Raw genomic sequence first — 22305 nt, forward strand, 5'->3', positions numbered from 1 at the left:
TCTTAAATTTTCTCCAAAATGGACAGGACGCCTTATAATGCGGTGCGTGTTATGTATGCGCCGAGTTCCAAAGCCTGACTAAGAGCACCTCTGGCCGACACGCTGTTTATATAGAGAAAAGGTGGACGTGAGTGACGACAGGCATGCGGAAGTCGGCCAATGAGTGAAGGGTGGGCGTGTAAGAGGACGCTAAAGGCACGTCCCGACCAGGTACCAGTCGCCAATGAGTGAAGAGTAGGCGTGTAAGAGGACGCTAAAGGCACACCCCTAGCAGGTACCAGTCGCGTGAGTACATCGTAAAATGGATAAATAAAGTACAACCGAACTCAGTTTTGCTTCCGTTGCCTTTTTAAAAACGTGTTTTTAGCGTGTGTCCGTATGTCTTAGCTGCTACCGTATGCTTTAAGATAACATACCTGGTATGTTTTAGCGTGAATGCATGCTCCCGAATGCTTCAAGCTGACGTGTTTTTAGCGTGCGTGCATGCATGCCGTATGTTTAAGCTGGCGTATATTTTACCATGCCTGGCTGCGCCAATAATACAGTGCGTTTTGTGTATGTGTCAAATACAGAAATAGCGAAATAGCACCCGTTAGTGAGACTGCGCCCAACAATACGGTGCGCCGAATGGTCGTGAAAATACGGTATGTATTATCAACATTCATTATTCCAAACATCAGAAAGCATTCAGCAAACATAACTGGAATCGAGCAAAAGGACTCCAAATCCCAACGGCCAAACCCGGAAGTGAAGTGCCGGCATTATTGACTCCAGCTGTAATATGCTTGTGGAGGCTCTCAGTCGTACAGGAAAGTTCCATCGTAGAAAGGGTTCTGTCCGTCGTCATCTGTACCTGTGGGTAAAAAACAAACAAAAAACAAAAAAGGACGTTTCGCTTCTCTCACAGAAGCTTCGTCAGCGGTAGACAACCCTGAAGTCTCCATGAAGACTCTGGGAAATTGCTCTGCGCTAAAAAGCTGAGCGTGGCCTATTTGAGGACTGGGTGGGGATGGTTAGTCACGCCCCTGTGGTGAAGAGGCCCATTGATTTCTAAATTCCCTATCGTTGGGTCTTGATTAGGCCTATTGCTTGGGCTAGGGCTGAATAGCTACTTTGAGTTAGCCTGATCAGCCAGTCCTCAAATAGGCCACACTCAGCTTTTTAGCGCAGAGCAATTTCCCGGATTCTTCACGGAGACTTCAGGGTTGTCTACCGCTGACGAAACTTCTGTGAGAGAAGCGAAACGTCCTTTTTTTGTTTTTTTTTTTTTTTGTTGTTTTTTGTATTTTACCCACAGGTACAGATGACGACTGACAGAACCCTCCAGCTGTAACGCAAATTACTTGGTTCAAACAAACATTCTAGTGCTACCGCACAAACGTGACGACTGTGCAAAAATAACTACATAAAAGACACCACTGTTACAGAAAGACTTTACACGCTATTTAAACTGCCGATCGCGAACGGAACAAACCGTGATTGAAACTAACTGTGATGCCGCTCTTTATATGTTGCGCTAACTGTCACCTGTCAGTGGCAGACCCGCCCCTTTTAAAGCGCCAGCTTAATCCATCAATAGGGGTTTCCCTGGATGGAATTTATTTGATTCCTTCGTGATTTTTGTGGTCCTCGGACCCGCTTTATACCTGTGGACAAGGGATTTGAGGCTCTAATCCCTCATTGTGTCCGAGGACCGGCAATCCGAGGCCAAGGCCAAGGACTTGACTCCCAAGGCCAAGGACTTGACTCCCGAGGCCAAGGACCAAGGACCGACCTTTGGTCCTCGAGCCGGTCCTCGAGGCCAAGGACCGGCTCGAGGAACACATCGTTGGTGTGTGTGCGTGTGTGTATGCGCGCGCACGCACGCTGTCAGATCGCGTACTTACCACTATAGTTTCCCCGGCCCTGAACAGTCCTGATCAACTCTCCGTTGAAGTAGGGGTGTCAAACTCATTTTTGCTGTGGGCCACATTGGAGTTACGTATTTCTTCGGAGGGCCGTTATGACAGTGAAACCAAATTAATTGTCTCATCGTATTTAGAGGTGTCAAATTATCGCGTTAATTGCTAATAATTAATTACATCCATATTTAGCGCATTGTTTTTTAATCGCGTTAGTCTAAATTGTAATCTCTTACTTTATTGTTTCTGTCGGTGGGTTGCCTTTTTCTAATATCCATTTTTATGTGTTGGCTTCCTGTGTTCGAGTTGTAGAGGGTGGGGAAACAACTGTCAGTCACAGCCTGAAGCGGACATTGATTGGCTTTCATTATGTTTGGGCTTGGTTAGCATAAGTTGATTGGCTCCCATTGGTGTTGGGCGCGGGCTAGGTAAGCAGCGGTGAGGAGGAGAGGTGAACATGGAGGAGCATATGAGCGTTCTCGGCACAATGAATGGAAAATTTACATTTCAAAAATGCCCTGACCGCACTATTGATAAAGGTAGTGTTGTGCCTAATTTGTAAGGAGTTTGATTACCACCGAAGCAGCTCAAGTTTAGCCTCCTACATCAATGCAAAGCACCCAGTCTCACAATTTTTTTCATCTCTTGACAGCACTAATCGTATTATCACTTGTACACCGCAAATTGATGGATTAGTAGTTTTGAAATCAGTCAACTATAATAGTTTATTCAGTTATTGTTAAAGTAAGTATAAACAAGGTGACAAAATTATTGCACAATCTCAATGTTATTTATTACACGTGACATTTTGACATTTCGGTACAGATTTTAGCAAGGGTCATGAAAGTTGACACACATGATTTGCTTTCGCAGGCCACATGAAATGGCGTGCCAGGCGAAATCTGGCCCCCGGGCCTTGAATTTGACACCTATGGTTTTTAAAGGGTTAGAACATCCTGTTGTCTCCACTAACACAGTCATGCTAGTAGCACAGAGAGATGGAAGTTGGTTTCGCCGATGTCGAGGATGATTTAAGTTTTCGCTGCCCCAATTTTAGCGCCCCAGCCGAGTCTAAGTCAGCCCGCACCTCTCCCGAGTAACCGACCAGAGATAAAATGTTCTGACCACGCTCATTTTACAGCAGCTCCTTCTCTAATGCTCAAGTGCACTTGTTAGTCACCCAAAAAGTTTTAGCTGTCCTTGTTAGGACCTCCTGGAATCGTTTTATTTTCCAAGTTGGAGTAAAGTTATACATTTTTTCATGGCAGGACTGATATTATAGTCAAGCTGTTCAGTCATAAAAATAACTGTGGATTTTAAATCAGACTGGGACCTGTTCTTTGATTTAAGAATGAGTTTTAATAGTCAAAATAGAGAACTAACAAAAGCGAGTGAGTTGCAGGTTAATCACATAAAATTCAAATTAACACTACGGCAACTAGAAGCTGTTGTATCGCTGAACCAATTCTACCCCCTGAAATCAGGTCGAAAACATCTCATTCTAAAGTCAGAGTTGTGTACCTTGTATCAGTATAACTCAACACGAGCCCCATTGACATGAGATAGCAGGCCAGAGTGTTTTTGGTGGCTTGTCGAGTGATCAAGTTGCCTATTTCCACTCAGGACTAATTTATACAAAGGCAGTTTGGAGTGCAAAGGATTTGGATGCTAAGTTGACTCTTTACATTTCAAGAGTGTTCCCTTTAGAGTGTCTTTAGTTCTTAAAGTATTTCCAAAATAAGTCAGATTATACTATTTGCCTTGCATCTTGCACAGAGGTCAAAACAGGAGAAAACTGTCTTCTGTCAAAGCATCCACACGGCTTGAGCGTCAATGAGACAGAGCTAACTCGGGTCTCTCGTAGCTGTTGTTGTAGCTGAATTGGTGGGTTTCTCTTTCCTTATCAATCATTGCAGTGATACGCGTATTTTCCCCAAAGTGATATTCCACTGAGCTCATGAAGTGACACAACGTCACTCTGCAATTTCCGTAAAGTGACATTGGTAACTTCCTTCAAAATGACAGTTTACACAATGTCACTTCACATCATGAGTTGTCCATATGTCTCACTGACCTCTGTCATATTTACTTTACGTGAACTCTAGTTAGAGTGAAGTGCACATCAAGACTTTTAGTTTTAGGCTGTTCTAAAATGCAAATCATGCTGACAACGCAAGTCAACCACCTTCCTGACTGATTACACAAAGTATAGATTGTGTTTCCCTTTTACAACACACTAACTGTACATGTCGGTACATTCAAAGATGGGTCCTAAACTTTCTAAACCTAACACGGGATTTGTGTTGCGAGACTATGATGATGGGGTTTCCACTATTTCTCAAAAGAATAACATGTAAAGCAGTCACTGAGTACATGATCAGCATCCATATACGACTTGTTGATTGTAAGCAAGCAGACTATAGTTGGAACTGAAGTTAGTGTGAGATTAGAGATTATGTGAAACTAAAATTGTCCAATACAAGTCTGGTGAACTCGAGTGGTCGAATTTAGTATAACAGTTTTACAGTCAAATTTGCCTGGGACTCAAGCCACTTTTGTTCCACTTTTTGTGCTGCTGTTACATCACTTTCCATTGCACGTCGCCATCACAACACATATACTTTTTTTTTTTTATTCCGGGGACCCTGTGGCACACTACCAAGGAGGTCTGAGGATGTGGACCTATTAAGACCACACTGTTGGGTTTTTAAAAATGTCGCCTGTTTACAGATACAATGAAGACATAAAACAACGTGGGTGCTAATCTACTTGTTTAGTCGCAGTTTTTCCCCAAAAAGTAGATGAGAGTATTGATAAAGAATTGAATCATTAAAAAGAAAAATCCGATCAATTCCCATTAAAGATGCTCACTTTACCCTATTTTGCTGATCCGTCCGGCTGCTCTGTCCGTGACCTGGGTACCCTTCTGTCATCGTCCCTCCATCCTTATTCATATAATAATCATCCTCCGTCCTCGTCCTTTTAAAGTATTCCATCCCAGTCCCCGAAAAAAAAGCTTCCGTGCATGACGCCGTGGGAGAGAGGCATGAGGGGGAGCAATTAATACCCTACAGATAAGACAGCACTTACTTTGCTCCATACATTTTTTTTTTATTTTTTTAGCTCATGGGAATATAACAGTATAGGATATTTTCAGTTTGATTCTGATGCAACCGGAGCAGCTAAAGCTAATGTCCTGAAATGTAAATGGACTGGGAAATCCAATTAAAAGATCCAAATTAATGGCCAGATTGAAATGGGAGAAGGTTTCAATTTCTCTGCAAGAAACTCATCTCGCTCAACAAGAACATGAAAAATTAAAATGATTTGGTTATTAAAATATTTACTACCTTATTTTCGGGACTATAAGTCGCTCTTGAATGTAAGTCGCACCAGCCATAAAATGCATCATAAAGTACAAAAAAAACCACAAATAAGTCGCACTGCAGTCTCAGTCGCATTTTGGAGGGAAATTTATTTGATAAAATCCAACACCAAGAACAGACATGTCATCTTGAAAGGCAAATAAAAATAAAAATAGAGAACACCAAGCTGAATAAGTGTGTGATATGCTAACGTTACATAACGCATAAACAACAAACTCAGAACGTGCCTGGTATGTTCACGAAACATATTAAGAGTCATTCAGATAACTATAGCATAAAGAACATGCTAACAAATTTTCCAAACCATCAGTGTCACTCCGAATCACTAAACCATTGAAATCTTCATTCTCTCTGTCATTTTTAAAGAACTCTGCGAACAGAACAGGTAGAATATGCGGCACTTCCTCTTCTACGTCGCTGACGTCACAGTTATCGTCAGTTGTTCTTGTCAGTTACTGCTAATGGGGAAAGTATCAACACAGGCCTAGATCACCCTGTTTTGGTTTAATGTGAAAATAACACGTCAAATGACGTAATGTGTTAATCATTTCACACAGAAGTCGCTCCAGAGTATAAGTCGCACCCTCGGCCAAACTATGAAAAAGAAATACACTTTATAGTCCGGAAAATACTGCACAATTCATATGTACAAAGTCATAGAAGAGAAATTGCTCTTCTGCTACCAGATAAGATTATGTTTGAGTCCTATAAATAATAAAATATAAAGAAGGCAGATCTAGTCATGGGAAAGCTTGGAAAAAATGTGTATGCATCCCTTGATAGGAACAAAAATGTCTTCACTTATTGTTTGATGCAACTGCATTGAAAACTGGGGGTGGGTGTGTATGTGGTGGAGATTTCATTGTTGTAATAGATCAGCATTTGGATACTACTAATCCAAAGAGAAGTAAAAACAAGTTAACACAATTCAACAAAACAAGATTGGAAGATATGGGGTTTTTTGATGTTTGGAGATTTGCTCACCCACTTGACAGGAACTGTACTCACTATTCAGCTCCTCACCGAGCATAGAGGATAGATTATGTTGTAACTTATTTATCTGGGGTGGGAGGAAAACCCCCAGATACACAATGCTTTAGTTAGCTCAGCATAAGGGAGGAATGGCACGCCCAAGCTTGGATTGTGCTGACACTTTGCGCTTTCACTTCAGCTTCACTGTAGGACAGCAGCTCAGAGTGTTGTCTGGTGTCTACCTATGGTGCCACGCGACCTCGAACAATTAATGTCATTGGGCAATTATTATTATTATTATTATTATTTATTTTGAGGACAGGGTGAGGGAATCAGTATTGTTTTAGTATTAGCAACTGGAGCGTTAAGACATTGGAGAAACATGCCTCTTCTATTGCTTCTGCTGAGCATCTCAATGCTCATTCTCAGCGCCAATCCCTGATACACAACAGTGTGCAGTGGCACATTGGAATCTGGTGAATAAGTGTGTGATATGCTAACGTTACATAACGCATAAACAACAAACTCAGAACGTGCCTGGTATGTTCACGGAACATATTAAGAGTCATTCAGATAACTATAGCATAAAGAACATGCTAACAAATTTTCCAAACCATCAGTGTCACTCCGAATCACTAAACCATTGAAATCTTCATTCTCTCTGTCATTTTTAAAGAACTCTGCGAACAGAACAGGTAGAATATGCGGCACTTCCTCTTCTACGTCGCTGACGTCACAGTTATCGTCAGTTGTTCTTGTCAGTTACTGCTAATGGGGAAAGTATCAACACAGGCCTAGATCACCCTGTTTTGGTTTAATGTGAAAATAACACGTCAAATGACGTAATGTGTTAATCATTTCACACAGAAGTCGCTCCAGAGTATAAGTCGCACCCTCGGCCAAACTATGAAAAAGAAATACACTTTATAGTCCGGAAAATACTGCACAATTCATATGTACAAAGTCATAGAAGAGAAATTGCTCTTCTGCTACCAGATAAGATTATGTTTGAGTCCTATAAATAATAAAATATAAAGAAGGCAGATCTAGTCATGGGAAAGCTTGGAAAAAATGTGTATGCATCCCTTGATAGGAACAAAAATGTCTTCACTTATTGTTTGATGCAACTGCATTGAAAACTGGGGGTGGGTGTGTATGTGGTGGAGATTTCATTGTTGTAATAGATCAGCATTTGGATACTACTAATCCAAAGAGAAGTAAAAACAAGTTAACACAATTCAACAAAACAAGACTGGAAGATATGGGGTTTTTTGATGTTTGGAGATTTGCTCACCCACTTGACAGGAACTGTACTCACTATTCAGCTCCTCACCGAGCATAGAGGATAGATTATGTTGTAAGATATATAAAAATAGAAATAAACTTATTTCCTTATTTATCTGGGGTGGGAGGAAAACCCCCAGATACACAATGCTTTAGTTAGCTCAGCATAAGGGAGGAATGGCACGCCCAAGCTTGGATTGTGCTGACACTTTGCGCTTTCACTTCAGCTTCACTGTAGGACAGCAGCTCAGAGTGTTGTCTGGTGTCTACCTATGGTGCCACGCGACCTCGAACAATTAATGTCATTGGGCAATTATTATAATTATTATTATTATTTATTTTGAGGACAGGGTGAGGGAATCAGTATTGTTTTAGTATTAGCAACTGGAGCGTTAAGAAATTGGAGAAACATGCCTCTTCTATTGCTTCTGCTGAGCATCTCAATGCTCATTCTCAGCGCCAATCCCTGATACACAACAGTGTGCAGTGGCACATTGGAATCTGGTTGGCAGCCAATATCTTCAGAACGCGTGCATGCGCGCGCGCCTGCGCATCACTTATAGCATGTCCACTCCTGGCCATATTCTTTTTTTTTTTCGTCTTCTTTTTTTTCTTCTTTTTGCAGAATTTTATTCCGTTACAATTTTATTCTGTTCCAGTGTTTCTTAATATATTGACATGCTTTGGTCCAAATACCGAAAGGAAGCTTTTGTTCTGAAAATGAGGGAATTACTCCCACACAATAGCGATAGTTGGTAATAATTATTTCGTGAACAACAACTCGAATTTATTCGATGCATTTTACACTGCGATTTCAATAATGTTGTAGAACAGGGGTCCCCAACCGCCGGTCCACGGACCGGTACCGGTCCGCCGGGCATTTGGTGCCGGGCCGCACAGAAAGAACTTGCCTTAATTCCATTTTATTTCGGAATACGAAAGATGTTTTATTTTGAAAAATTACCGGATTCTCCGTTACATCCGTCTGTGTCACGCTTGACACACGTCAAGCCACGCTTTCCCCCGTCACGTGAGGGTTTCTGCAGCAACGGCGATGAAAACAAAATTACGAAGTAGACTGGACATAAACCACACACTTGAGGTGTCATTGTCTCCTATTACCCCGAGATGGGACTGTCTGGTTGCAGAAAATCAAGCTCGGTGCTGTGGTGAGTCGTCATTTTCATGCACTTTGAATTTGCGTTGTATAGTATTTTGAAGGCATTAAACATTGCCATAGCGATCGCAGTGTTGCGGCCAGATTAGACGCTCCTTGTGTTTATTATTATATTTCGAAAACGCCACAGTTTTCATGCAGCTCATGCCATATTATTTTGTTGTATTATTTCCGCCACACCTTAAATGCCGGTCCCTGAAAATATTGTCTGACATAAACCGGTCCGTGGGGCAAAAAAGGTTGGGGGCCCCTGTTGTAGAACACAGCGACAGGCGATTCCCATGTTCCTGTAAGCGCAATGTACTCACACACCATCTGGTCCATCACATCCGCACCACACTTGATGGTGTTATATTGTGTGACTGTGGTTGGCTTCCTTTTAGTGTGATTGTCAGTCTCAACCACATTGTGCATGCTGCTTAGAATGGAGACAGTCTATTTCTGTTTTGCTGTAAACTTAATTGGCTTGGGACCAGCGTATGAAAACACCGAATGAATAAGATCAGAATCATCTTTATAAGTATGTAGAACACACAAGCAATTTGTCTCCGAAAATATAGGCTACACCAGTAATGCAATAACAAGTGTTGGAGGTCGGGAGGGAGAGGATGTTGTGGTCGCGGCAGGATCCTTTCGCCGTCCTCCGCATGTTCGTTTGAATTCAGGCTGAATTGAGGTGTGAAATCAGAGGCTGGAAATGGAGAAGTTGCTTCAAGAAGATTTTATCAGAACATTCAGGTTCAGGTGCAGATAATTGTTGCACCTTTTTTTAAGTGATCAGTAGCAGAAATTATAGTACAATTTGGGTGTGCAATTATACAGTGAGTCCTTGAGCGCTTTAAAGTGTCTGGTGCTGTGGAATATAGTTCAATGACAATTGCTCAAGTATGTACATAGCTGGAGCTATAATCATCATTGCGGTAATGGTGCTCCACAGGGGTCTGCAAAATTGCAAAGAGCCATGATAGATTGAGTTACTGTTTCAGGAGTTAATGGCGAGACAGAAGAAGCTGTTTGAATGTCTGATGTTTTTGGTGGTCATCGTTCGATCGCGCTTACCTGAAGGGAGTAGCTCGAAAAGGTGGTGGCAGGGTGTGTGTGTGTGGGGGGAGGGGTGGGGGGGTCCAGTAAGATTTTCCATCCCCTTGTCTTGGTTCTTGCGGTGTGCAAGTCCCCAAGAGTGGGTAGGGCAGTGGCAGTGATTTTTTTTTTTTCCGCTCTCCTAACTGTCTGTTGCAGTTGGATTTGATCCTTTTTTGTGGCAGCCCCAAACCAAACTGTGATGGAGAAACACAGGACTGATTCGATGACTGCTGTGCAGAACTGTCTCAACAGCTTCTGTGGCACACCGTGCTTCCTCATCAAGTTAACGTTGACCTCCCACGTCATGTCCTGAGAGACTATGATTCCCAGGAACTTGAAGGTCTCGACAGTTGACACAGGGTAGTTGGATAGTGTGAAGGACAGCTGTGGGGAAGGATGTTTCCTGAAGTCTACGATCATCTCTACAGTCTTGGGCGTGTTCAGCTCCAGGTTGTGTCGGTTTCACCAGGTACGCAGACTTGCCACCGTCTTTGATGAGGCCGATGACTGTGGGTTCATCTGTGAACTTTGTGAGTTTGACAACTGGGTGTGTTGAGGTGCAGTCCTTCGTGTAGAGCGAGAAGAGCAGTGGGGAGAAAACATATCCTTGGGGGACTGGGTGCTGATGGTGCGTGTTGATGATGTTGTCCTCCCAAGCCTCACCTGTTGTGTCCGTCCCGTCGGAAAGCTGACTGAGTCCTCCACAGACCATTTAGCCCGGGAGTCAAACTGCAGAGGGTCCAGCAGGGGTCCGGAGATGTTCTTTAGGTGGTTCAGCACAAGGCGTTAGAAGGATTTCATGACCACAGACGTCAGAGCAACAGGCCTATAGTCGTTCGGTTCCAATGTTACTGGTTTCTTGGGGACATGGCTGATGGTGGACTGTTTGAAGCAGGATTGGCTCTCCACACAGCTGAAGGGATCTGTTGAAGATCTGTGTGAAGACCGGTGTCAGCTGGTCAGCGCCGACTTTTAGGCAGGTGGGGGGGCACTTTGTCCCCGTGGTCTTCTTGATCTTCTGCTGCTTGAAGAGCCATCTCACGTCCTGTTTGTGGATCATCTCCAGGGCAGAGAATGGGGTCTGGGGTGTGGATAAAGTAATTTATGGTGGGGACGAGCAGGTGTGGGAAGTGGAGGTATCCTTTTCGAATCTTGAGAAAAACACGTTTAGATCATCAGCCAGTCCCTTATTATTCACTGCTTATGGGGATGGTGTCCGGTAGTTTGTAACTGCCTTCAGGCCATTCCATACAGATGCAGAGTCGTTAGCAGAAAACTGTTTTTTCAGCCTCTTGTGGTGTCTGTTTTATATCTGTTTTATGGATAAATATATAACCTAATATATCGTAACGTAATGAGCAGAAGACAGGCATATGGTTGTCAGGCAAAGCAATGAACATGGCAAACAGTGCACAAATAAAAAACAAAATGCATACAGATGATGCTTGTTAGCTGCTCGACAATGGTCATCTTGGAACAGTAAGGAGCAAAGTACATACAAGTCATGACTGCTGTCTGTTCTGATTAGATTAGCAAAAATGCATATGCAGGAGCAAAGTACATACAAATAATGACTGCTGTCTGTTTTGCTTAGATTAGCAAGAATGTCGATCATTAGATTAGCAAAATGCATGTGCAGGGTGAAATACATACACGTGATGACTGCTGTCTGCTTTGCAATAATTATCATCAGGTCGCCAAACCTATGGGGGTCCAGAAAACCTACACTCGTATGCAATCACACAAAGGCCCAGTAGAGGCCTCTATTATATTTTAAAAATAAAGCCCATTGTGATACCATTATAAATCAGAACCAAGATATGAAGCTGTTTATGGATACCATTAAAATCTATCTGACAAAGAATATCACAGCCAATCAGGATTACACAACGCATCATGATACCATTAGAATTGACAAAGAGTAAAGGGCGTCCTTAGGTACCAGCCAATGAAATGAAAGGGGTTATAATAATAATACATTTTATTTATAAGCGCCTTTCAAGACACCCAAGGACACTTTACAATAACAAAAAACAAAACAATACGGGTTGAGCAGCGGCAGCCAAACGTGCCAACGTTCACTCAACCCGGAAGTCAGAAAGAAACCACAAGGGAGGGAGACGGGGAGAAAAAAAAACACGCTCGAACTATCCTCATTTTGAGGATAATTTGAGTTAGGCAAAAAACTCCTGCACAAGCATATGACAGTTACAACAGGTCACAAGACATAAACAATGAAGGCAGTGATACAAGGGAGTGTATGCGCGAGTGATTGTCTGGTTGTGTGTGCGTGTCAGGCCGCAGCTGGTACGTCAAGGTCCTGGCATATCAGTCTATGGCCGAGAAGGAAGGGGTGATGGTGGGGGACTAGCTTCCCTGCGTACTTTCATCAGGGGAAGGTCGAGATAGCAGATGTTGTTTTGGTAGCAGGCTGCCCAACAATTTAAGACAGCCTTGAGTCCGTGGCTTATGTCTCTTAAGTGGCGTCGATCAGCCAAATCTGTGATTTCTTTCCATATTTGAGCACGGATTCCAGTTTCTCCAAGTTGTTGACCATCTTGCAGTGACGCTCCAAAACCGCAACAGTTTATGGTTCAGCACAGTCTGAGTCTGAGTGTTGGACATCCGCACTATGCCATCCTTAGACCGGCAGCCTCTTCACTTCCAATCGAGCCGCTCCCGTCGGGTGAAATTTGCGGTCGATCCCGTCGGTTGAATTTTGCGATAGATCAGGAAACTGCAGACAGGAGCAGAAAGCAAAAGCGTCCGCCTTCGTCGAGAGCCAAGCAGGAGAGAGGTTGGCCCCACAAAGCTCTATAAAACCTGTGTCTTGTCTCTGGAGAATTCAGAGCTCTGATGTGCACATCTGTACCTCTCCGAGTTTTGATTGAATAAAACTCGCTTGTGACCAGCCTGCAACTTGGACTCTTGACTAAGTTTGTACTTAGTTTCCGACTAACTCCGGCCTCAAATTCAGAGAAACATCTGGTACGTCCCCTGGTCTGCGGCTCAACGAAGAAACTTCAGTGTCGGCCCTCCTGCCCTCTGCCGATCCCCGGGAGAAGGCGAGACGCCTCCGTGTGCCCCTTGCCTCCGGGAGGAGGCGTGGGTCTGGCTCGGGGCCGACACTTCACTCTCTGCATAGCTTCTCATTGCAATGTTAATTTCCTTTCTCATTTGATTTCGGGCACGTTTGTACAGTGCCCTATCTCCACTTCTAAAGGCAGCCTCGTTCTCTTTTCTAAGTTGTCTGAGTTTGTCAGTGATCCATGGCTTGTGATTGTTGAAGGAGCAGAAGGACTTTGTTGGTTCACACGTGTCCTCACAGAAATGTTATGATGTTTCAGTATCTGTGTATTCGTCCAGGCTGCCAGTTGAAGTTTCAAAGAAGCCCCAGTCGGTGCAGTTCAAGCATTCTTGTAGTACTTGCTTTGCTTCATTGGTCCATCACTTCACAGTCTTGATAACCGGTTTTACACATTTGAGTCTGTGCTTGAAAGTAGGGATTAAGTGTATAAAACAGTGATCAAAAAAGCCCAATGCTCCGTGGGAAACAGATTGGTATGTGTCATGTAGCAATGGTCCAGAATGTTGCCTTCTTTGGTGAAACAATCAATGTGCTAATTATATCTGGGAAGCTCATGGTTAAGTTGTGCTCTTAAAATCATCCAAAATGATAAAGGGTGACTCTGGATGCTTTAGCTCGATTTTGTTTACTTGGTCAGCCAGCGTTTGTCGCGCTCTGTTCGCGTTAGCTTGCGGTAGGATGACAATGCCGGTGAGTATGAAGGAGGAGCACTCACATGGTGAGTAAGAATGGCTTACAGTTTCAAAACAGGACTTCAAATTCGGGCTGCAGTGTGCGTTGAACTTCGTGACATCAGTGCACCATTCTTCGATATAGAAGCATATTCAACCACCTGTTGATGTTCCCTGTTTCGGCTCGGAGGAGGCAGAAGTCGGGTAGGTGTAGCGCGGCATCCGGGTGGCGGTCGCTGAGCCAGGTTTCGGTGAAGCAGAGCATGGCAGAATGTACAAAGGTTTTGTTGGCGCTGGTTCGAAATCCATGCTTACATAGCTTGACAAGCACGACCCTCTTCCGGCAGCGTTTCCATGCTCAATACAGCCGCCGCACCAGCTATTTCCTCAGAAACTTGTGGATTTGTGTGTGTTGGTGAAAAAAAGTAAAATGTCCTCTGATCGCTCCTGGTTATATTTTAATATAAAAGCATCAAAATAGCCGTAATTGTTTTTAAAGAAGCATTTAATTTTGTTGATATTGCACACGTTATGAATGTTGCAAGATCACTTTTTGCAAGTCAATTTTTGGAAGATTACCTAAAGCCTTGGTTGAAAGATTACCTAAAGCCTCGGGTTGACAGGAAAGTTGACATGAATGTTCACATCTTGTTTTTTGTCTCCTAGGCTCCTGAATGGCTCCATAAATGAGACACTATCAACCCAGACAGAGATCAGTTTTGAGGAAGTGGACAATGGATGCACTGATCATACTGAAAATCAACTCATCCTGCCTGGAATACAGGATGAGCATCTCAAATTATCAGGAAAAGGCATGGGCAGCCGCAGTTCTTATGTTGGAGATGTCGATGATTTGTCTGTTGGGACTGTTCTCACTCAAGCAGGTCAGCAGCCTCTTGCCGAAGACTCTCCAGTGGATACAAATCTTAACAGTGATATATCAAGAGGGCATGACAGTCATACCATGAACACAGCTAGCGAAGGAGCAGCTATGGTTCTCAGTCATCAGGAGGCTACAATGAGCCCAGAAGAAGGAGGTATGACGATGAAAGAGAGCCTGAGCCAAGGTGGAGGGGTTTTCATGCTTTTCAGACATGATCCAGCCAATCAGCAAGTCAGCACATCAACTCAAGGAACAATGGTACGTTTCCGTGACTTAGCTTTCGGGTCGCTTTCTTTTCTCTCATTATCTTCATCTCTCTCCGCCTTTCTTTTCATCCCTGTTAAAAAACAAACAAACAAAAAATCATGTGGTCTCCCGAGGCTTTGTTTGCTGCACTTCATAATGCTTGCTCGGTGCAAAAAAAACCCCAAACAAATATATAATCTACACCATAGAGCTAATACTCCCTGCGCACTCTCTGACAATGAGGGTGCCACTGCCAAGTACTGTAGTGAATGTGCAATTACACTTTCTTCTATTTTCTTCAGCAAAAAAAAAAAAAAACACGTTCCCCAGAGTCACACACGCGCCCCTGGCATCTCACCCCCCCCCCCATTTCACTTGGGGGTGGGGGGCACGCCCCACTATTTGAGAACCACAGTAAAATATATCGAGTTGATAAAACAGAAGGGCGGAGCAGTGCATGACTGGTTAGCACGTCCGCCTAACAGTGCAGAGATGCAGGGTTCGATTCCAACTCCGGGCTTCCTGTGTGCAGTTTGTATGTTCTCCCTGTGCCTGCGTGGGTTTTCTCCGGGTACTCTAGTTTCCTCCCACATTCCAAAGACATGCATGGCAGGCTGATCGAACACTCTAAATTGTCCCTAGGTGTGAGTGTGAGCGCAGATGATTGCTCGTCTCTGTTCAATTATTGTTGAGTGAGTGTTAATGATTAAATTAAAATTATTGCAAAATCTTGACGTTATTTATTCCACATGACAATTTGACATTTCAGTACAGGTTTTAGCAAGGATAATGGAAGTTGACACACATGATTTGCTTTCCCAGGCAACATAAAATGATGTGCCGGGCCGGATCATGGCCCCGGGCCTTGAGTTTGACAAGTGACTCAGACGAAGAGGCTAACGTGATGTGGCCGACTGCAGTAGATATTGTCTGATAACATCACTAGGGGTATTGATACTAAAATTGATTCAGTTATTGCCGCTATTAAAGACCAGATAACCCAAATTCAAGTCCTAGAGACTCGTGTTGGTGAGGCGGATGATGGAATTGCTACAGTGGAGAGCACAACAGAATGTAGCAGGCTAAAGTAAAGACTTTGGAAAAACAAGCTGTTGCTATGTTGGAGTACATTGATGACTTGGAAAATCGTGTGGTTGGACTCGGTGAAGGCACAGAAGGAGCCGACGCTGTTAAATCACCTGACTTTATTTCTATATTTGTTCCTGTTTTCATTACTCAAACTAATGGATATATATATATATATATATATATATATTTTTTTTTTTTTTGTTGTTTTGTTTTCACAGATGGATACAGATCAATATCAGTCCAAGAAAAGAGAGTTTGAGGCCTGGCTCTGCAGAGAGAATGAACTGCTTTCAGGGATCCTTAACACCAAGAGAGCAACGCGCAAGTGCAAAGAATTCACGATGCAACAGGACACACTAAGCGTGAGTTACCAGTGTCAGCATATGCCTACCCAACACACATTCGTCACACATCTCTGTCCAAGGTTTGAAGTATTCTTCATTAGCAGAGTTTGGGAACGCATTTCATTCAACATTGCAGTATACAATGGGCTGATTAATAAATGATTAGCGTTTTATTTTTGCTTTCTTAATTTGAACATTTAATTGTTAGGAATTCTTTTTAACTCAAGAAATACTTTGCCTTGAAAATAAATGTCATATAAATAAAACAAATGCAAATCAAAATTAAAACTCGTATTTTGTGCACTATAAGACACACCTTCAATGAATGGCCTACTTTAAAATTGTTTTCATATATGGAGTGCACTCCACTATAAGGCGGATAGAAGCGAAAATAGTGGTTGCACTATGCATCCACTAGGTCAGGGGTAGCCAACATGAAAAAATACAAATGGCATTACAAAACAATAAATGAAAGACAAAAGTTATGAAGACAATTGATTCCACAAAAAGGCACACACGTTTCGTGGGCTTACATCCACAAGGGGCTAAATATCCTTAGCAGTCTTGCTTGTCTCCTTCCTTTGTTTAGTCTGGAGTTAACTGTGCTTTTAGTCTTATCTTTGTTTCATAATGGCTGCGCAGAGCTCACAAAATAGTTGTCTGAGTGTGTGTTGGCGAATGCACATGTCAATTAGTGTCAGGCAGAACCCTTTTAGGTTACAAGTGGTTCATGCTAATAATCACCATTAGATGGCAAAGGAACACGAACAGGGAAACAACTCAATGGGGAATGTAAAGTCTCTTGATATTAGGGGCATTGGCTTATAGGGCACACTGTTGGCTTTTGAGAAAATTAAATGCTTTTAGATATACCTTATAAATGCGGAAAATACGGTAAACTTGCCTTCATTATATACCTGGTATACCTCATAACATTTACGCCATCCCCACACAAAAAAATTGAGCTTCTTTGAATAAGGCCCCTTAAAACAGACATTTAAAAAATAAATACCAATAACAAATAATTGAACAAGAATAAAATATAGTATAATAATTCAGATGTACCGTATAATTTAAAACCCACAATCGCAGTTTCACTTTGTTTTGATCTGGGCTTTAATGAGACACTGTATATGTTTGTATTCTTAGCTAACTAATTGTACAAAAATTATTATTATAATTATTAGACAATTTTTTAATAGCATTTTTATTAGTTTTGAAGTAATGCTCCTACATACTGTTCACTGTTGGGCTGACAATGCACATTTAAGGTTGCATCTGATTGGTCAGATAAAAGCATACAATTCCTCATAAAACCTATTGCACGCTTTTGCGATACACATATTGCACAAGCCATTATTGAAATAATGCTATTTTTTTAAATAAAATGTGCTGCTCTCATACACGTGTATGTGAATCGTTAGTTAGCGAGCTAATTGACTTAAAATGAACTGTTCAGCAGTATTGACAGTGAAACCCATCTCGGCAGTCTCCCAACACCTCTGTCGGGAATTTGCTGCCAGCCCATTCTCAGTCCGTCACGCACGGCAACAGAAAGATGGAGGAGAATGGAAATGAAATAAACCGGGATCATTGACATGTTGGGTTGAAACCCGAAAAACAAAGACCTGTCTGCTGTTTTTCCTTGAACTGGTTTCACTTTTTTGATGCAGGCCCTGAGGTCAGGGGTAACATGGGGTCAGGAGCAGTTCCAACTTTTGCTTCAGGGAAGTGGCGTTAAAAAGAGTGGATCAGGTCAAGCAGCGGACACGAGTCTAGAAGAACTTCGTTACCGCTGGATGCTCTACAAGTCCAAGCTAAAAGCTGCCGGTGACCTCCAGACCAGGCTCAGGTCGAAGGTGAGTTGACTACTTTCAAATCTTGGGTAATATTTCCTACATTTAAATGTGATCTAAGATGATCTTTTTATGATTAAAATAAAACTTATTTTTCTGTGAGCCGCCTCAAAATATGCATCACAGCCACCGGCACGCGATTCCTGGCTCCCAAGATTTACTGAGCTATTCGACTGCTAGTACATAATCTATGGATAAATCCAAAAAAAGTTTCGGACTTAATTAGTCATATTTGAAACAAACATTGCTAAGATAAGCATCGCTAACAAATGACAAGCTCACATACACGTGTGAAGTAGGTGTGATCTCTTACATCTACGGTTGGGCATAGCAAATCGAGTGGAACCAGGACTAACTTGCTGAAATTTTGGCTTGTTTGATTTTATTTGGCATTAAACTTCAGCTGGGTGTGACATTTAGCACCTTGAACCTTTTTTTAACAAATTGTTCAATCATGATTTGCCAAACTGTTGCCTGTTCCCCCCCATTTTACAGCGCTCATATCTTAAGTTTGTGTTGTTAGGTAAAAGTTTTTTAAAAAATACAAAACTGACCAAAAAAACCTAGGTTCCGTCACTTGCATCTCAAGGCACCGCTGTATTTATTGAGTGGCTTTAATGACATGTTTTGAGGTATTGTGCACACTCTTATTTGCATTATTTGTAGATCTTAATTTTGGGGCGAAAATACAGTACATAGTAAAACTGTTTCTTTTCTTTCTCTTGTGCAGAAAGTCACCGACAAACAAAGGATGCCTGCGACTGGAGCAACAGTTTATAAGGTACCATAAAACTAATGTGTATGTCATCTGACAGAACAATGAATTAATTACAAGCATCTGGAATTGACTTTTCACATTTTTCGCTGTTATCGGCAGTGGCGACTGGCCAATAGCACAATGAGCACCACATAATTTTCCTGAAGTCTAAGAAGTAACTTAAAAAGTGCATAATGTAAATAATAGATGGTATAGATATTTCTTGATGATGTCATTGCATATTCCTCAGTGTAAAAAAAATAAATACATCACTGACATTGCCCCTATGGCGGCGAATAAGATACAATTCATGAAAGGAGGATGAGTGATAATTAACAGAAGATGGCTGAGTCATGCTAAACTGCTGACGCCCACAGGTGTCAAAATTCTGGGGGCCAAATCCGTCCTGCCCACCAAAAAAATCTTATGCTTCACCCTCCATGATTCTTGCTAAAATCTACTCAAATTTCAAATTTTCAGATGTAATACATGAAAATCGTCAGGTATTGCAGCATTTTTATGTCACCAAACCACTTGATACACTATCCATCAATCCCACTTTTAGCCTCATCAATCAATTTGTATCTGTGTTGCACTTTTCATGCATAGAAATGCAACTCAAAATGATGTGCAATAAAAACATCCAAAATACGCCTGCACTCACGCACAAAAAACACACTCCTGTAGGGTTAGGTGTATCGCATAAAAAAGAAGGAAATCACTCTTGGTCCCCAAGGTTTTGAGACAAAAAAAAAACATGGTGCAAAGTAACAAGGTTTAAAATAACAAAAATGGACCAAAGGAAAAAAGGTACAAAAATGCTATTTAGAATGGATTAAACAAAAAGGGGCGGCCCGGTGATGAGTGGTTAGCGCGTCAACCTCACAGTGCAATGGTTTGATCCCGGCTCCGGCCTTCCTGTATGGAGTTTGCGTTTCCTCCCCGGGTCTGCGTGGGTTTTCTCCGGGTACTCCAGTTTCCTCCCACGTTCCAAAAACATGCATGGCAGGCTGATTGAACACTCCAAATTGTCCCTCGATGTGAGTGTGAGTGCGGATGGTTGTTTGTCTAAGTGTGCCCTGCGAGTGTGCTGGCAACCGCTTCAGGGTGTCCCCCGCCTAGTGCCCGAAGACGGTTGGGATAAGCTCCAGCACCCCCGCGACCCTTGTGAGGATAAAGCGGATCGGAAAATGGATGGATGGATGGATAACGGGTCAACAGCAAAAGGCAGCAAAAGCTGGCACGCAAACGAAACAGCCACACTAACACTAATAAAAGAACGAACAACTATCTACTAACTAAGGAAGCACAAATTCTTAAACCACACTTGCCAAGAGCAAGCGAGCTACTGCTGTCAGATTCACCACCGATTTCTGTCACTCCATGGAGGATCTTTCAACTTGGCGCCGATGGTTAGTGGTCACTCAGGAAGTCTCTGAAGATATACTTTTAAAGACAGGAGCACTCACTCCCATCTACAACACAATAGACAGCGCGCGCACACACACACACACACACACACACACACACACACGCTCGAGGAACACATCCCTGACACACACACACACAACCTGATGAACTGTTAAAAAATAACGAAAAGATCTGGCAAGGCAGAAAGAAACCATATGAGGGAAAAATCATCCAAAAGGAAGCTCAATCAACTCACGGGATAAATCCACTCATCCTGTCATTGGTCGACATCACGCCGGGAACCAATCATGCGTGCAGGCACATCCAAAACCTCTGAGTCATTCTGCATTTTTTTTTCCAAATACAGTACTCTGAAAAAAAATGCGATGTACAGAAGCCGCGATAAATGAAGCGCGATATAGTGAGGGTTCACTGTCGTAACAAAGCTTTGTTTTGCATGAAACTGTCAGGCAAAGAAGTACAAAGTAGGCTGAAAAAGAACTCCTCCACTAAAGTACTAAAGGGCTCTATGACTGCTCTGTAAAACTACACAGGTGTCAGAAATGAAGTTTGTGTACGAAACAGCGAAAGTGGGATGTTTCATGGACAACCATGAGTAAGAGAACAAAGAGGAGGTAGAGATCTGGTGGACTGGTGCAAATAACTATCTTTGCCTCAATGTGAAGAAGACCAAGTAGTTGGTAGTGAACTTCAGGAAGGTCACCCCACCCCCCCTTTCCTCTGCACATTGGAGGCATAGCGGTGGAAGTGGTCTCCGCTTCAAAGTACCTTGGGGTCAGCATTCCAATGACTTCACCCGCAGCAGGATTACTTCTTGTCTGCTGAAGAAGTCTCACCAAAATCTCCAATTCCTCTGAAAAATGTGACGTGCCGGACTGGGGAGCTGTGTTTTGGGGTACTTCCGCTGAAGTGTGGTGGAGAGCATCCTCAGTACAAGCACCTCAGTGTGGCAAAACAGCTGCTCGGCTGCAAGAAAGGAAGTGGAAGGGTTTTTTTTTTTTCTTCAATGGATGGTTGAGGCTGCTCAGAAGGTAGTTGGGAAACAGCCTTCCCACAACCACAGACATCTTCACCAGCAGATTCAGAAAGAAGGCTCCTCTGCATCATTGGGGAGCAAACCCACTGTGCGCACTGCCTGTTCCATCCTCTCCCCTCAGGCAGCAGGGATGTGTCCAAGGACCGGCAACCCGAGGCCAAGGCCAAGGACTTGCCTCCGAGGCCAAGGCCAAGGACTTGGAAAATTTTCCGAGGCAAGGCCAAGGCCAAGGACTTGAAAAATTTTCCGAGGCCAAGGCCAAGGACCAAGGACTTGCTTCCGAGGCCAAGGCCAAGGACCAAGAACTGTCCTCATGATTTGCAACACCCCTCCATCATAACCCTTTGCACTCCCTAACGCTTGAATGAAGTGATTTTATTCAAAGAGTAGAACAGTCAGGGTACGTGTTATTTATACTGAGAAAAAGAAATAAAATCATATGATATACATTCATGAATTAATGTTTTAGTGCAGTAGTTTCTTAATATGAAGTAAATCAACACTCAACAGGCATGACATGGCACGGAACACAAGTTGAGAAATGACTTTGCATAGAAGTCAATCACTGACTGCAGAAAAAGCGGTAATCTCTCAGTGATCATTTTACAGTTTACCTGCAGCGAGTCCCAGGGACTCACTGATCAGAAAAGTATGAGTCCCATTATGCATTGAGAGAGTCCCAAATTTCGAATTCCGAAATGGTCTACTTATTCAATTGCATATGATAATAACACAAACAACATATACATACAATTATAAACAAATGCTGCAAAAATTTAAATAATTCAGGAGCAGGCCTGAGGATTTCGGAAATTCATGGTAACCGGTTGTCGGTTCCGTCGGATTACCCAAGGGGAAACCACAATAACTGATGTTGGGTTCCGTAAACGTTCATCATCGGAACCCATTTTTCTATTTTGACTAATATTGATAATCAAGAATTCTGAAACTCAAAAGTATAATGTTTCAAGGGTAAATGTTTGAAAACTATGCATTAAGAATGAACATTACATCAGCAGCTGTGTACTCCAGGTTTATTCCAAAAAATAAATGGATCAAAAACTGGTGTACTCATGTGGAGGGCATCATCAGAGTATTTTT

At 42.6% G+C, this 22305-nt stretch overlaps 1 protein-coding gene across 5 annotated transcripts in view; it reads left to right on the forward strand.

Annotated features, from left to right (window-relative positions):
- syne3 (spectrin repeat containing, nuclear envelope family member 3) overlaps positions 1–22305 on the forward strand; it is a 60840-nt gene that overhangs the window by 36622 nt on the left and 1913 nt on the right. For 4 of the 5 annotated variants that reach the window (XM_019870025.1, XM_019870051.1, XM_019870034.1 and 1 more), the window contains 4 exons: positions 14229–14703; positions 15999–16142; positions 17798–17983; positions 18711–18761. In XM_019870025.1, coding sequence (XP_019725584.1) covers positions 14229–14703; positions 15999–16142; positions 17798–17983; positions 18711–18761 — 856 coding nt within the window. The remainder of the gene's footprint in view (positions 1–14228; positions 14704–15998; positions 16143–17797; positions 17984–18710; positions 18762–22305) is intronic. The other variant, XM_019870042.1, reaches the window with a different exon arrangement.

Source organism: Hippocampus comes, unplaced genomic scaffold (genome assembly GCF_001891065.2).
Source record: "Hippocampus comes isolate QL1 unplaced genomic scaffold, H_comes_QL1_v1.1 scaffold388, whole genome shotgun sequence".
Taxonomy (NCBI): domain Eukaryota; kingdom Metazoa; phylum Chordata; class Actinopteri; order Syngnathiformes; family Syngnathidae; genus Hippocampus; species Hippocampus comes.